The sequence below is a fragment of the Pseudorasbora parva genome, chromosome 18 (assembly GCF_024679245.1).
Source record: "Pseudorasbora parva isolate DD20220531a chromosome 18, ASM2467924v1, whole genome shotgun sequence".
Lineage (NCBI taxonomy): Eukaryota > Metazoa > Chordata > Actinopteri > Cypriniformes > Gobionidae > Pseudorasbora > Pseudorasbora parva.
This window is the reverse complement of record NC_090189.1, coordinates 16,640,147-16,655,779: the sequence shown is the minus strand read 5'-3', so window position 1 is coordinate 16,655,779 and position 15,633 is coordinate 16,640,147. Positions and strand designations below refer to the sequence as shown.

The 15,633-nt window shown below is 37.7% G+C and overlaps 1 protein-coding gene across 1 annotated transcript in view; it reads right to left on the bottom strand.

Annotated features, from left to right (window-relative positions):
* atp2a2b (ATPase sarcoplasmic/endoplasmic reticulum Ca2+ transporting 2b) overlaps window positions 1-15,633 on the bottom strand; it is a 44,325-nt gene that overhangs the window by 4,941 nt on the left and 23,751 nt on the right. Inside the window, exons 6-19 of the mRNA XM_067424613.1 lie at window positions 15,056-15,136; window positions 13,887-13,972; window positions 11,730-12,194; window positions 8,498-8,586; window positions 8,300-8,402; window positions 7,682-7,813; window positions 7,398-7,517; window positions 7,058-7,276; window positions 6,602-6,937; window positions 5,039-5,259; window positions 3,235-3,437; window positions 3,051-3,136; window positions 2,822-2,955; window positions 1,343-1,460 (exon numbers count right to left, since the gene is read on the bottom strand). Coding sequence (XP_067280714.1) covers window positions 1,343-1,460; window positions 2,822-2,955; window positions 3,051-3,136; window positions 3,235-3,437; window positions 5,039-5,259; window positions 6,602-6,937; window positions 7,058-7,276; window positions 7,398-7,517; window positions 7,682-7,813; window positions 8,300-8,402; window positions 8,498-8,586; window positions 11,730-12,194; window positions 13,887-13,972; window positions 15,056-15,136 — 2,393 coding nt within the window. The remainder of the gene's footprint in view (window positions 1-1,342; window positions 1,461-2,821; window positions 2,956-3,050; window positions 3,137-3,234; window positions 3,438-5,038; window positions 5,260-6,601; window positions 6,938-7,057; window positions 7,277-7,397; window positions 7,518-7,681; window positions 7,814-8,299; window positions 8,403-8,497; window positions 8,587-11,729; window positions 12,195-13,886; window positions 13,973-15,055; window positions 15,137-15,633) is intronic.

The window sequence follows — 15,633 nt, the reverse complement described above, 5'->3', positions numbered from 1 at the left end:
CTTCTTTACCTAACAAAACTTTTTTCAGAATTGTGTTAAAATTGTAAGAAAAAGTTGCAATTATCTTTTTTAACTGCATAATAATACAACTGAAATAAGTTTTTATTAAAAAAATATTAGGGCCTTGTTTCACAAACCGGGTTTAGATTAAGCCAGGATTAGGCCTTAGTTCAATTAGAACATTTAAGTAGCTTTTATAAATGTGCCTTGCTGGCATTACAAAATAATGGCACTAACATATTTAAGATATGTCAGTGCAAGTTGATTTCAGTTGAACAGCTCAAATATGCATTTTAGTCTAGGCTTAAGCTTGGTCTGTAAAACCAGGGGCCTGTACCATGATGGTAGTTTAACAAACTCAGGGTTACAGGATTAGTTTTGAGTTGACAAAACCAAACTAATCTATTCAGGCTTTGTTGGTCCCATGATGCTGATCATCAACTTTCTCTGTCAACCCAGGCTTTGATCCTGAGTTCAGGGGTTTAGCTGTGACATCAGCAGTGAACAGCCAATCACACGCTGTGGAACTGAGATTCACTTCTCGCGAGACAATCAGTGAGATTAATTTCTCTCTTCTGCAGAATATTGCATGATTTAAAAATATTAAGAATTAAAAATAAAAAAAATGAATGAAAGAGGACAACTTTAAGAAAAAAATTGTATACGTCAATGCAAGTAAAAGTTATGAAGTTAGTTTAGTTGATATAGAGAAAATTGAACATTTAAGCTCAGTAAGCTTCTTTTTAATAGGCTAGTTTTACTTATTGATTTTAAAGCTTATCCATATGACTTTATGCAGGTGATGTTATTTATATGACATGTATTAATTTTAACAAAGTGCCTATTAATGATTGATTAACTAAAATGATAAATGTGTAATTGATTAAAGGTATAATAATTACATAAATTATATCTAAATCAGTCAAAATTAATATTATTATAATTAAGCATTGTTAAAAGCCAGACGCTTTAGTCTTTAAAAACATTTGCCATGTAGTGACCTTTAATTTGGAGCAGAAACAGGGGGAGTGGCTTTATTGAATAAGAGGTTTGTCACTTTACTCACAGCTGATTGGTCCAATTTCAGTTTGAGATCTCTTATCCAGAACATAACCTGCCCCAGAGCAGGTTAGCTGTGGAGCATAAGTTACTATGGCGATGAACACAGCTAAAAGCCAAACCACTTTAATGGTACCTAAAACCCAGGATTGGCACAAACTAAGCTTAAACTTATCTGGATAGTCAGCTAAACCGGCTTCATGGTACAGGCCCCAGGTGTAGATTTCTTCAAAAAAAACAAAAACAACCAATACACTGAAACTGATCATCTTATTTATCTTACCGGCAGGGGCTCCACATAAAGGATAAAGAAGTGGAGGGACATGGAGAGGCAGATGGCTCCTAGCAACCACACATTATCCCAGGGGGGCATGCGCAGCAGAGACTGGTTCTCGGAAACACTATGACAGGACATAAAGATAACATTGTGAAATTTATTGACTGGTTGCATATTTATACAGCTCTGGAAAAAATTAAGAGACCACTTAACATTGATTTCTCAATGTTAAGTGGACTCTTAATTTTTTTTTCAAGAGCTGTATAATCCATCACATATGTCGTTAACACCTGTTATTAAAGGGATAGTTCACCCGAAAACAAAAATTCTGTTATCATTTACTCACCGTCAAGTTGCTCCAAACCTGTATGAGTTTCTTATGTGAAATTTTGAAGAATACGGGTAACCAAACAGTTGATGGGCCTATCAACTACAGCCGAAGAAAGAAATTCATACAGGTTTGGAACAGCTCGATGATGAGTAAATGATGATAAAATTAACTTTTGGGTGAACTCTTTATTTAAGATCCTTTTCAGCTGATATGATTGTAATTAACACAGCCAAATACAAGTGTAAAATAGGCTATAAAAAGATTTGTGAGCCCTAAAAATAAGTTGAATACGGAAGATGGTCAGCAAAAAGGTAGGTCTTTTACTTTATAACCAGTGTTGCCACAGTTACTTTAAAAAAGTAATCTGATTACTCCTTTAAAAAGTAACTTAGTTACTTTACAGATTACTTGATTTTTAAAAGTAAATAAGTAAGATTACAAGTTACTTTATTAGTTACATTCAGCAGTTGCCGACAACACCCCTGCCGCCTCAACATAGAAATGACAACCGTTTTTACCAACACTCACTTTATTGGAAGTGCATTTTTAACAGTAACGTCAACAATGTATCTCCTGACATTTTAAATTGAAATTAAAAAATATTTCCTGAAAAAAAATATTCTCCCTGAGACGCAAGGGGAAATTTTTTTTACTAAGGGAAATTACTAAAATAGTAACTCAGTGACTTGGATAAATTACTTTAATCTGATTACTGGTTTGCAATGCGTTAAGATTACTCGTTACTTGAAAAAAGTAGCCAGATTAAAATAACGCGTTACTAAGTAATTTGTTACTAGCATCACTGTTTAAAACGTGTTCAAAATGGATATTTTTTCTTATAGAAACCTATCGAGTCTTTATTAACCCCTGAAGCAGTGTGGATTACTTTTATAATGGATGGATGCACTTTTTTGGGCTTCAAATTTTGTGCTGCCATTCACTCCCATTATAAAGCTTGGAAGAGGCAGGGCATTTTTAAATACAACTCTGATTGCATTAGTCTGAAAGAAGAATGTCATATACCACTAGGATGGCTTGAGGATGACTAAATCATTGGCTAATTTTCATTTTTGGGTAAACTAACCTTTTAATAGCAGATGTAAATAGGGCCATAATTATGCAATTTTTAGAGACATGATTGTGCTGATACAGACCTGTTGAGGGCGTTGCACATCTCAATGGTTACTAGTACGGACAAAGCCATGGTCATTGGATAGGGAGACTCAAACACCTCACACTTCAGGCCCTCAAACTCAGGATTGTCTGGTGCACACTGAAGGAAGTGGCTCTGCAGAGATAAAAATTATGGAAGCAAATTAAGACATTGGAATCCATGTGTTTGAGAAAGAGTATGTCTATTAAAATGTAAGTGGAGTTTCTAACCAGTTGATAGAGGGTGACTCTGGGCCCATCTTCAGCAGCAATGAACCACCATGCAGCAGCACCTACAGTAGCAGCACCTACGTAACCTTTAGAGGGACACAGAACATAACGTCAAATCTTTCTTTACCCACAAAAAAATTGAATGTAAAAAATAGTTAGCAAACAAAGCCAGTGGTGCACTCACAGCCAATGATCAGGTATCTAAAGAAGAGCCAGCCAGAGATAAGGGGCTCTCTGGCATTGCGAGGGGGTTTGCTCATGATGTCCAGGTCGGGTGGATTGAAGCCCAGAGCGGTCGCAGGCAGACCATCGGTCACCAGATTCACCCACAGCAGCTGAACTGGAATCAGAGCTTCAGGGAAGCCCAAGGCGGCCGTTAAGAAAATACTGCCGGAGAGAATACACATTGTGCGTAAAGCGATTAGATAACAACTGGAAAAATGTCAAAAAGACCTTGGCAGCAATCTGAGTTTGCTCTAGGCATAAATTTCACAGTGTGGTCATTTATATACTATCGCTTTTAAGATGGAGACTAAATTGTGCCAAAACAAGATCAAAAAGAAATTGACTTGCTCCATTTTGGCATACAGAGGATAAGTCATAAACTTGATGTGAAATTGCTTCAAACAATATTGTTCCTCTGTACAGTGATCATTATAGTTGTGTTGTGGACTTTGCTTTTCTTTTACATTTAGAAAGATTTTAAGAACTATATCTTTATCATTATAGTGATCGTCCTTGATGTGAACGGGTCTTTATTCTATGCATTAAATTGTTACAAAAAAAAATGTCTGCCACTTTTGATCAATGTAAAAGTCTTTGCCATTACAACCAATCCTTTCTATTGAACCTTTCAAAATTATTTCAAAATGTTACAATTTCAAAATTATTCAAATTTCAAAATGATTAAAAATGTTATTTCTTGAGTACCAAATCAGCATATTAGAATGATTTCTGAAGGATCATGTGACACTGAACACTGATGTGATGTCTGCTTAAAATTCAGCTTTACCATAACAGGATTAAATTACATCTTAAAATGTATTAAAACAGAATTTTAAATTGTATTGTTTCATAACATTACAGTTTTTACAGTTTATGTCAGCATAAGTGATTTCTTTCAAAAACATGTTTTTTTAATAATACCAAACCCAAAATATTTAATGGTAGTCTCAATACATAAGATTACAGAAGATTGCAAGATACTTATGTTGACCTAAAATGGTTTAATGTGGATGTTTAATGTGGAAAAAGAAAGAATGGGATTTTGTGCATTGACATGCACGTTCTTAAGACGATTATGCCTAATAAGCCAAAAATGAACATGATAATGTAAATGCGGTAACCCATTTTCTTTTATCGGAGTAAGGTCATAAATTGCGTAAGCATAAACCGGTCAGCAGAGGTAGTTTTTTGTCTCTTACCCCGATTTCACGCTGCATGTAAACGCATTAACCTGCTTTCTGTCGGCTTATTGAAGTGCGCATGTTTAATAGGTGACAATAACCCACAAACTTAGAGCAGATTTAAATGCATCCAGACAGAGCATTTTGCATGAAATAAGGTATATATCACAAACGCAGACTCTTTTAAGACCCAGAAAATTCTCATCTCATGCAGCAGAAGTAGAGGTTCAGACAAAAATGCTGCATCTGTAACTCCATGAGGGATAATATGAGCTGTTAATCTCCCACTGACACGGTTGCATGCTTTATTTAACATCACAACTGACGTAACATTTGAAAAACTATGATTTTTAAAGTCAGATACGACTTTTTTTTTTTTTTACATCACTACAAGGAAATAACCCGGTTTATTAATAGTCATGTAAACATGGTTTAATTGCATTGTCAGTTTACTGGTCTGCATGTAAATGGGGAAAACTGGTTATTTCATAAGCTGATATTTTTGATTTATCAGTTTACTGTTGTGCATGTTAACACACCCATCGAATTTCAAAAATGTTAGCAAAAGGTTAAGATCCTCACCAGACCACCTCGCCGACATTTGAGGAGATGAGGTAGCGGATGAATTGTTTCATGTTATTGTAAATGGCTCGCCCCTCTTCCACAGCAGCCACGATGGTAGCAAAGTTATCATCAGCAAGGACCATCTCTGAAGCGGTCTTAGCCACCGCTGTGCCTGACCCCATAGCAATGCCAATCTCAGCCTTTTTCAGAGCAGGTGCATCGTTCACACCATCTCCAGTCTGCGGGAATGAACACAGGAGGCAAGTCAGTGGCGGGAGAAGGATTGTAACAATATAAACCATCTCCAAGAAATTCTTCCTCCATCTTTAAAATCATTTAATATAGAATTTTTACATTAATATACACAACTGTTAAAAAGTTTGAGGTCAATGATTTTTCTTTTTTAAAAGAAATACTTTTATTCAGAAAGGATGCATTAAAATGTTAAAAAAATGACCGTAAAGGCATTCATAGGGTTAAAAGATTTCCATTTCAAATAAATGCTGTTGATTCCTAGCCTGGATGCCAGCCGAACTTAGCCGCGCCCACAATTTTTTTATGTCGGGCAGTTCGGTCTGGCCTCGATCCATAGAGGAGTTATTATCCCCGAACAGAAACTGTTCGGACCAATGAAATCATCAGGGCGGGCTTTAGACGATGACGGACAGATGATCAACAGTAACGTAATCATGCACGTCATCAAAGGGGCTTGGATTATATTTGTTCAAATCCTAAACGGAGAGCTTGTTTGTATATGCATTCATCTTCACAATTTCTCTCAGAAATGATGATCATGGGTAAGTACTCTGTGTATCATTAAATTTTGTTATTTTTTTTACAACACGGGCAACGATCATGTATTCCAGCCTGATTTCAGCTCGCGTGCAGACAGGGTTGCCAAGTTTTTACAACAAAACCCGCCAACTACTAGCCCTAAACAATAGCTTCTCGGGGGGTTCTCCAGGGGAAAAATGGTGTTTGGGGGGTAAAATGTGTTATTTTGACAAGATTGCCTGCTAAAATTCACACTCATGGGTCTATATATCACATAATAGTCGCTTCAACCCACGGACATAGAAAACAACGGAAAAAACGCGGACTTGGCAACACAGTGCAGTTGAGCTCTGTCTGTTGACATTTGACAACGTGTTGCTTCGTTGCTCTGATTGGTTGTAGGTCTATCCAATTGAGGTCTTTCCTGGTTTGGTTGTAACGCCCCATAATTACAGCCCAATGGAGCAGTTTCAGACTCATATTCTGAATAGAATTGAGTAGGACCACGTCAGGCTAGTTGATTCCATTAATTCTGAAATGATTTTATTAATCAAAAAATCCGGAGCAAATGTATCACGGTTTTCACAAATATATTTACAACTGTTCAACATTGATAAGAAATGTTTCTTGATCAGGATCATGTGACTGAAGACTAGAGTGAAAACTAAGCATTAATATTTCACAATATTAGCCTTGGTTAGCAGAAGAGATTTCTTTCAAAAACATTTTAACCCCCAAACCTTTGATCAAAAGCATATATAAAATCATTCAGTGAGCATTTGTTCGGATTTCACAAATCTAATTTACCATGGCAGTGATCTCATCGTAGGACTGCAGGAACTCCACTATCTTGGATTTGTGAGACGGCTCGACGCGGGCAAAGCAACGGGCAGTGATCACCGCCTCGCGCTGGGCGACAGCAGACAGGTCGTCAAACTCTCGGCCAGTGTAGGCCATGCGCGAGACATCGTCATCCTCGCCGAAGATGCCGATGCGCCTGCAGATGGCGACAGCTGTGCCCTTGTTGTCGCCGGTGATCATGATGACTCGAATGCCTGCTTGACGGCAAAGTTTGATGGAAGCTGCCACCTCTGCTCTGGGCGGGTCCAACATGCCCACGCATCCCACAAATGTCAGGTCCGTCTAAATGACAGAAAGCAATTATAATAAGTGACAAATATTAAAAAATAATAATAAAAATAAATCAGCTTATACACACACATACATGCACATTTTATTGTGTATGTTGTATCAACACCTCACCTCATACTCAATGAACCGGGTTGAGTCCTCCAGTACAAGGCTCTCTTTGCTCAATGGGTTGTCTCGGGTGGCCAGAGCCAGACAGCGTAGCGTGTCACGTCCTGTCCCATACTCACGGATCACAGACATGATCTTCTCTTTAATCCCTGCTGTCAGGGGAACTTTATTCCCACCCACTCGGATGTGCGTGCATCTGTCAATCACTCCCTCTGGAGCACCCTGCACCCAGAAATAAAGAGTTTAAGGAAGCTACGAGCCGCAACACCTTTCATACGTGAAGTATGAAACGGATAAATGAAACACTGGAGGGCTAAAGTCTCCCTGAAAAACATGACGCTACCTTAACAAACATCTTGCCAATGGATGAGCGAGCTTTGTTGGGAGTACAGTACACTGACATGGACTTTCTGTCTCGGGAGAACTCCAGAGTGAATTCTTTCTTCATCAGCTGCTTGATGACCTGAGACAAAGGAGGAAAGAATCCAACTAATTACTCAGAGACGAAAGCTGCCATTACATCAAATGCAGATAACCAATTTGGAAATTAATGTGGGCTTCCACAACCACACGACCCACTAGGGTTGCTACCAACTCATAATCTGCGGTTGGAAAGGTCTGACATACCGAGTTGCAAGCGTTCGCCCTCTCGACCTTGGAAAGGCCTTTCAGTTCTGTGTCGAACACGTTCATTTTCTCCACCAGACAGGTCAGAGCAGTCTCTGTGGCTTCTCCCACCTTTTCGAACACACCTTTGGCCTGACATAGACAGAAATGACATGCTGTTTGATAATTCAACCCAAGCACTAGAGATCCACTGCTATAAATATTCTGAGTGTTTTTCATGTTATATAATATAATAAATGGCCAATGTTAAAATTCTTTATTTTGGGCAAATTATAAAAAAGGCTAAAAACTAATTTTAATGCTTCAAGTGATACACAGCAGGAAAAACAGATATTGTGAGATTTGCAAAACATTACTAATTACTAATTACTAATTAATCATTAATTAATTCTAAAATATTGCATACATATCTCACACATATTATACATGTAAAAATATAATTTATTAATTTATAAAATGGATAATAAAAACATGGGAACAAATTAAAATGGCATATCCAAGCAAATTGATTCATTAAGTGACATCTGTATGCTAGACGATATAGTTCCAGACATAAGTACCTGCGATTTCTGGATGAACAGGGGATGCTGCATTTACCAGAACATGTTAATAACTAACCTCGTTGTAATCTAGAGACGAGTCGTTGCACAGAGCACAGATGCTGGCCATTTCAACCAGAGCATCATACTGAGAGCATTGCACTGGTTTACCATCAAGAAACCTGGAATGGGCGAGAGAAAAAAACAACAAGAGGATTTAACAGCGGTGTCTCATGCACTTTGAAAAATCAGTGTGCACATGGAGAGTAAAACTCACACTTGTCCCTCAGGGGCATATGTGGAGCCAGTAATGGTGAACTCTTTGAGAGAGCAGCTGTTTCCATTTGCCTGATCAACAATGAACATCTGGAACAAAAAAGAAACAAATTAAAATCTTTACCAGCAGGTGGCAGGCCAACCCGCCACGGATGATCTCTGATGTTAAAAAGCACCTCATGAAAATATCCCTACTCCACCTGACCTGGATATACCAGCGCTACAGATGTAAACACTTTACATGACATTCACTTAAAAATCCCTGAGTTCAGAGGGGCTTTAAAACCCTGCCAAACCCCCCAAAACATAGACAACTGAGAATTAAGGATATTTTTAAGCACAAAAGACAATCAGATCCCTCAATACAAAGAAGGAAGGAAGGAAGAGAAGAGAATAAAAGAGATGAGAGCGAGTGGGATGATAAAGTGGAACGGCGTTCCTGCTGTAGTGCTAAAACCCAGTGGACAACAGCCGAAAGAGTGTGTGGGAGAGAAAGAGATGGGCACTAGTCTCTAAGGCGCTAGGCACTAAGAAGAAAGACATGATTAGCTGAAAGTGCTTTTAGTTTTAGTTCAAACAAAAATGAAAATGCTGTCGTTAATTCCTTACCCTCATGTCGTTCCAAACCTCTAAGACTTTCGTTCATCTTCGGAACACAAAGATCTTTCTAATGAAATCTGAGAACTTTCTGTTCCTCCATTGACAGCTACGCAACAACCACTTTCAAGCCCCAGAAAGGTAAACGACATCATACTAATAATCTAAGTGCTTTCTTTGTGCAAAAAAATTATCTATCCATCATTATAATTATATACAAGTATAAACAAAGTGGTAAATGATGTCCATCCATCATTATAAGTATATACAAGTATAAAAAAAGTGGTAAATAATGTTTTTGCGTGCAGACAAAGCACTTGCGTTAAACCACTGGAGTCACATGGATTACTTTAATGATGTCTTCATTACCATCCTGGGGCTTGAAAGTGGTAGTTGCGTAGGCTGTCAAAGAAGGGACAGAAAGCTCAAAGATTTCAACAAAAACATCTTGAGAAAAAAACATTTGTTTTCCGAAGATGAACAAAAGTCTCACGTGTAATTAATGACAAAAGTTAAATTTTTGGGTGAATTAATCCTTTTTAAACATGAAATGTATGATATTAGTCTTTTTTTTTAAAAAAAGGGGATAAAAAAACTAAACCAAAATTAACACTTCCTGAAGAAAAAGCTATTGGTGCATGAAGGGGCAAAACATGCCGACATTCTTATGTCTTGAGTGATTACCAATGGGTTGCACTTGCTTGCTATTCAGCATGTTTCCATGCACTTTTTTAAATGAATAAGTCCCTGACTTATAAATGTAGAAAGGTCATTTCTCTAGTTAAGATTAAGTCAGTAATGAATCACTGATGATTCATTGAAAATAACCGAATCAAAAGAACAATTTGATAGCAAATCAAAAAAATTATGTGGCTTTTAGCCACATTTTAGCAATAACGAGTTTTGCTGGTTATGAATCAGTGAATCAATCAATGATTTAGATCACCAATGTCACGTGATTTCAGCAGTTTGACCCGCGATCAATCATGAATCAATACGCTGATTCATAACCGTTTGAATCTTTATTCAAAGGTCTTAAGGGTGTGGAACGACATTATAGGGTGATTCATTAATGACATCAATTTCATTTTTCGGTGAACTAACCCTTTAATTAAGGGGAAAACAATATACCAGTATTGGCGATAACCATTATATTTAAAATTAACAGTACACATGATAATATGATATGAAAATAATCCAACACCAGTACCTGGTTGAAATCCCAAAAGTACAAAAGGGGGCGGTTATGCACCTTAGCACTGCCATCTGTCATTGAGCAGAAGATGAAGCGACTACCGTGCACAATCATGCTGTCCAATAAAACAGAGGAACGCATCTACCCACACTCCAAAAAAAATAAACTCTCCAGAGTGGATGTTTTTTGGGATTTAGAGAAAATAACTCGTTAGACACACTAGACTGCAGGACTTGCCAATCAACATGAGCGCAAAATCAGCGACCTGTTCGCCCACCTCCCCGTCCATCATCCTGCAAATGATAAACAGGCATTGTGCTCTCAGCATCAATATCAAAAATCCAAACTGGTCCAACCACTAAATATGATCCTTTAACTGCACCTCAATGAAGCACAAGATTAGAGGCATCATTCGTGTCTATAGCGGAAAAGGTGCAGGACGATTTATCCGTTTAATACGGGTACAAGTTTAATACTTAAAGAGTTAGGGTTAACAAGATTACATTCCTTCTGTTGAAACACTGCTAATTTTAGAAGCACCATTCCCATATAGTATTATTTTAGACAGCCAGGGCAATCGGGACATTTAAGGTAAGTTATTTTGTTTTAGCCACATCCTGAACATTCAATGTATAAATCAAACATAATATTAAAATCAATATATTAAAAAGAAAAGCAAGCCTGGTACTAAATTTAACTTTTACACATGCAAAAATGATCGAAATCTGTAGCGCTGCACATTCGGCTTTCATGCTTGTACTGTACAGCCTACAGCAAAGCCGCTGCTGTGGATCACAGGCAGATATCTCTCTCTCACACACACACGCAGACACAAGGTCAGTTATGCAACACTACTGCAAGTAACTGACTACCGCATACTGATCAGCTCTTGCAGTCAAGGTGGAGAAGTACAGATGAGGAGGGTGACGAAAGATGAGAGGAGAAGTATACAGGGACACGATGAAGAGGAAGAAAGAAATAAACCATGTCGTCCTTTAAAATGAATCCTGTCAAACAGGGAAACAATATAAAAGGAAATACAGAGGCAACCTGGGGTGGTCTGACACAAGGTCATGAGAAACTAAGATAAAACTAAATAAAACTATTAATCATGGCAATATCAAAGCTGCAGATTAACAGCTTTCCCACGACTTTTATTTGGGGCCAAGTTACGTACTAGTGCTAAATCAATACCATCATGAATGTAATTTTTATTCATGAGCCAATTGTCTATGCAGTAACATCACTCTCGCTTCTTGGCTGAACCCCAGCCCGCACATTTCTAAACAATAACACACTCACTATTGCCAAGGAAAGAAATTATGGGCTAAACAGAATTCGCAATAGCCAGGGTTGTAAGTTATCGTTTCCTCTTTGATAAGCCCTGAAGCTGCTCACTAAAGCTCACTTCAATTATGTATAATATTCCCAACATTCTCACCCTGCAAACAGACATCTGGTTGGTGGTAAGTGTGCCGGTCTTATCAGAGCAGATGACGGAGGTGCAGCCCAGGGTCTCCACCGAGGGCAGAGAGCGTACAATGGCGTTTTTCTTGGCCATGCGACGGGTACCCAGAGCCAGGCAGGTGGTGATGACGGCGGGCAGGCCTTCGGGGATGGCAGCCACAGCCAGCGCGACGGCGATCTTGAAGTAGTATACGGCCCCGCGGATCCACGAGCCTCCGTGAACTGGATCGTTGAAGTGTCCAATGTTGATGATCCACACTGCAATGCAGATGAGCGAGATGACCTTGGACAGCTGCTGGCCGAACTCGTCCAGTTTCTGTTGCAGTGGTGTGCGTTCCTGCTCCGTGGACGCCATCTCATCACGGATCTTGCCAATCTCGGTGTTCACACCAGTGGCGATCACTACGCCCACAGCTTTGCCTGCGGCAATGTTGGTACCCTGTAAACATGAAGTCAAGGTAGAGTTTTAAAATTAGGATCATATTCAAATAAAAATAAAATCTAAAATCCCCTTTAAAGCTACACTATGTAACTTTTCCATTCGCTAGAGGTCGCCTATTCAAAACAAATGCGTAGTTTGATGACGCCAAGTTTGAGCTCAGAATCTTGGGACATGTGGTTTTCACATCACAGCCGGTGGAAAAGAATCAGGCTAGGCCTCGTTCTCATGGCAGAAATAATGTTCATGAATGTGATTATTAACGTTACTGTAGTATGAAGCAGAGCAGAAACAAATGTTGAGGGAGCTGAGCAAGGGAGCTAGAGTGATTGTTACGCAAACACGAATCGCAAGTAGCAGGACTTTTATGACGGGACAGCGCCATTTCCGCTTCTCCGGTCATGAGTACGAGGGAACGCAGCTCTGTTTATCATATTAGATATATTTAAGTGTGTTTGAAATGATGTTATGACGTTACTCTGTGCGGCTGCTGTGACACTTGTTGCACACTGCTAAGAGTAAAGCGCTTCAGCCAAATAAAACCGAGGGTCACGCATATATGACGCAATTGACAGGCGACTCCCCCAGACTCCTGGCTCCTTGGTTAAAATTGCAATTTTCTTACAATTTAAAAATAGTTGGAAACATTTGGGATATTGTAAGAACTCAACTGAAAAAAAAAATATAACACTGGCCTTGTGTTTTTTTGGATATTTTACTGCAAAAATACTACATAGCGCACCTTTAAGTTTACTAGTGATCTCTTAAAGTTTAGAATATTGGTTCTAAATCATGCAAATTAGGATGCAAGATATTAGCACCATTTTGGTTATCGAACAAAGTTCAAGCTTTTTTTCTTTTCTTTTTTTTTTAAATCGATCAGAAAATCAACCAATATAAAATATTTCACTGTGCATGCCCATTTCCTCTTTTTACATTTAGATTATCTTTGCCATAATTTAATACTTACTGTTAAATGTAACTTAACATCTTAAAATACTGTATTGTAATGTTGTGTTTCCTAAATTACCTTGCAGCATTTAAAAGCACATGAGTTATATTTTACTTTAGTTATATATTTATTTAAACAAAATACATTTGAATATTGTCCATTATCAGACATAACATGAAAATAACTAACTACTGACTTTATTGTTTTTTAACAATAATTTTAATTTAATTTAATAATAATAAATTCCTAATACAAATCTGTACAAAACTAATAATACAATTCTTTCAAGAACATTTTGGTGGTTGTGTGCTTACATATTACATATCTGTTTAAATATTACAGATAATATACAATTATACATTATGACTTGTACTACCGTTGAAATGTTAGTGGGTAAGTAAGATAAAAAAAGATATTAATACTTAGTAATAAATACTCAATAATATTCAGCAAGGATGCACATTGTTCTTTGAACTTTCTATTAATTAAAGAACCCTGAAAAAAAGGATAATTTTTCACAAATTAAGTGGTTTTCAACATTAAAATAGTCAAGAAAAAAGTTTTGTGAGCACCAAATCAGAATATTAGAATGATTTTGAAGGATCATGTGACGCTGAAGACTGATATTAATTTTAAAATATATTAAAATACAAAACAGTTATTTTAAATTAATACAACTAAAATATTACTGTATTATCAGGCACCACAAATAATATGCTGACAGCCTAGGTCTGACTTACAGAGAAGAGCATGTTCTTCTTGTCCTGGTTCACAGCACGAGGGTCAGGGACAGGGTCTGTATGCTTGATTACCGACACAGATTCTCCTGCGAAGAGAAAATACAGATGACAAGTTGGTGAAATCAAACTTCTAGTACTACTTGACTGCCCTCAAAGACTTATACATTATGATCCGTTTTGCAGTTCATCGGTGCATTTATGTAATTGCTTTAACGGTTCAGTTCTGGCCAGGATGGCAAAGAATCCCCACAAAAAAAAAAAAACAGCCATGGATGGGGCAGCTAAAAGATGAGGAAAAGTCAAACAGGCCGTTACCAATTAAGGCAGTGAAGCAAGTCCTGACTCCTACAAGAGAGCTTCCTTTCTGTCTTTTTAGCCCCTAACTGGACTGCAGAAACTGAGCACGGCTGACCTCCCTTTAAAATAAGCGGGACTGAACCTTCCCTGGAAAAAAATACGTAATTTTTCCACCTCATATCAACTACTGAACTGACTTTATAAGGTGGCTTACTAAATCTTTAAAATCACATCCGCAATAGAATCTATATTTAACTGTGGTTTTGTGATGAGATAAAAGGGAGCTGTAACATTACACAAATACAAAAAAAAAAAAAAAAAATGGACAAAATATCTTTCTTTGTGATGTCAGTCCTGTGTAGAAAAATACTGAACTGCGGATATTTAATGTATAAGGTCATCTTTTCTATCGGTATTAAGAAATGGGCACAAAGAACAACAAACAGTATTTGGACTCCATTTGCTTCCTTTAATGTGCACGTGAACCCAGTAGAGTGGAAATGCAAGCACACAAAGTGCTTGCAAAATTTCATCCTTTCTTGTGTAATAAAGTTCATGTTCGGTGAACTGTGGCCAGTAAATTAGCATAACAAAAGATGTTTGACCACAATATCATAAATTAACCTCTTGGCACAATACAAACTAAGTAGTCTATATTAGTCTATATTGTAGATTTGTAGAGATTTTAGCCTTCTGAATGTATTTTGTTATACGGGATTCATTATTAAGAACAGAATCCCTAGACTGTGACATATCCTGTTGCTGATAACATGTCCATAAGTAATATGTAGTTTTCCTTCCTCAACACCTAGTATGACATTTAAAACCTGAACATTTAAAAGGACAAATTGGGGTAATGCCATTGTTCTCACCTGTTAGAATGGACTGGTCCACCCTCAGGGTCGTTGACTTGATTGAAGTCAAGCGAATGTCAGCAGGAACTTTGTCACCCACTGAAAGGAAGCAAAACATGCTGTTAGATAGAGATAAATCCAGAGCTCGAAATAAGCAAGGCAACCCAAAACAACACCGTCATGCCATTCCAAATTTATAAGAACATAATTGAACTGCAATAAGAGAGCAGGAACAATTCAGGAAAAAGGACTTGGATCCCTTTAACAATTTTAAAAGATGTTTGTAAGCCACAGTGCCAAGTTGAAACCATGAACCAACAAGAAAGCATCTTTGAATCTCAAGTATCGTCTCAGTGGCTTGGCAATTGACGATAATGGATTGTGCTTTCAAGGGATGAAACGAAAGCCAAAAATACATCACTCATCTAAAAATAAAAGCGTGCAAACCATGTTATCGTGGGTTGGTTGGGTTAAATTTCAACAGTTTTCTCAGAAACCTTTTAAGGCGCACCAGCTAAGTTCATAAGCAAGCTTTACATAACCAAATTTTTAAGGATTATTGCAATGCTTTATCTCATCCTGTCCTTTTTTAGACA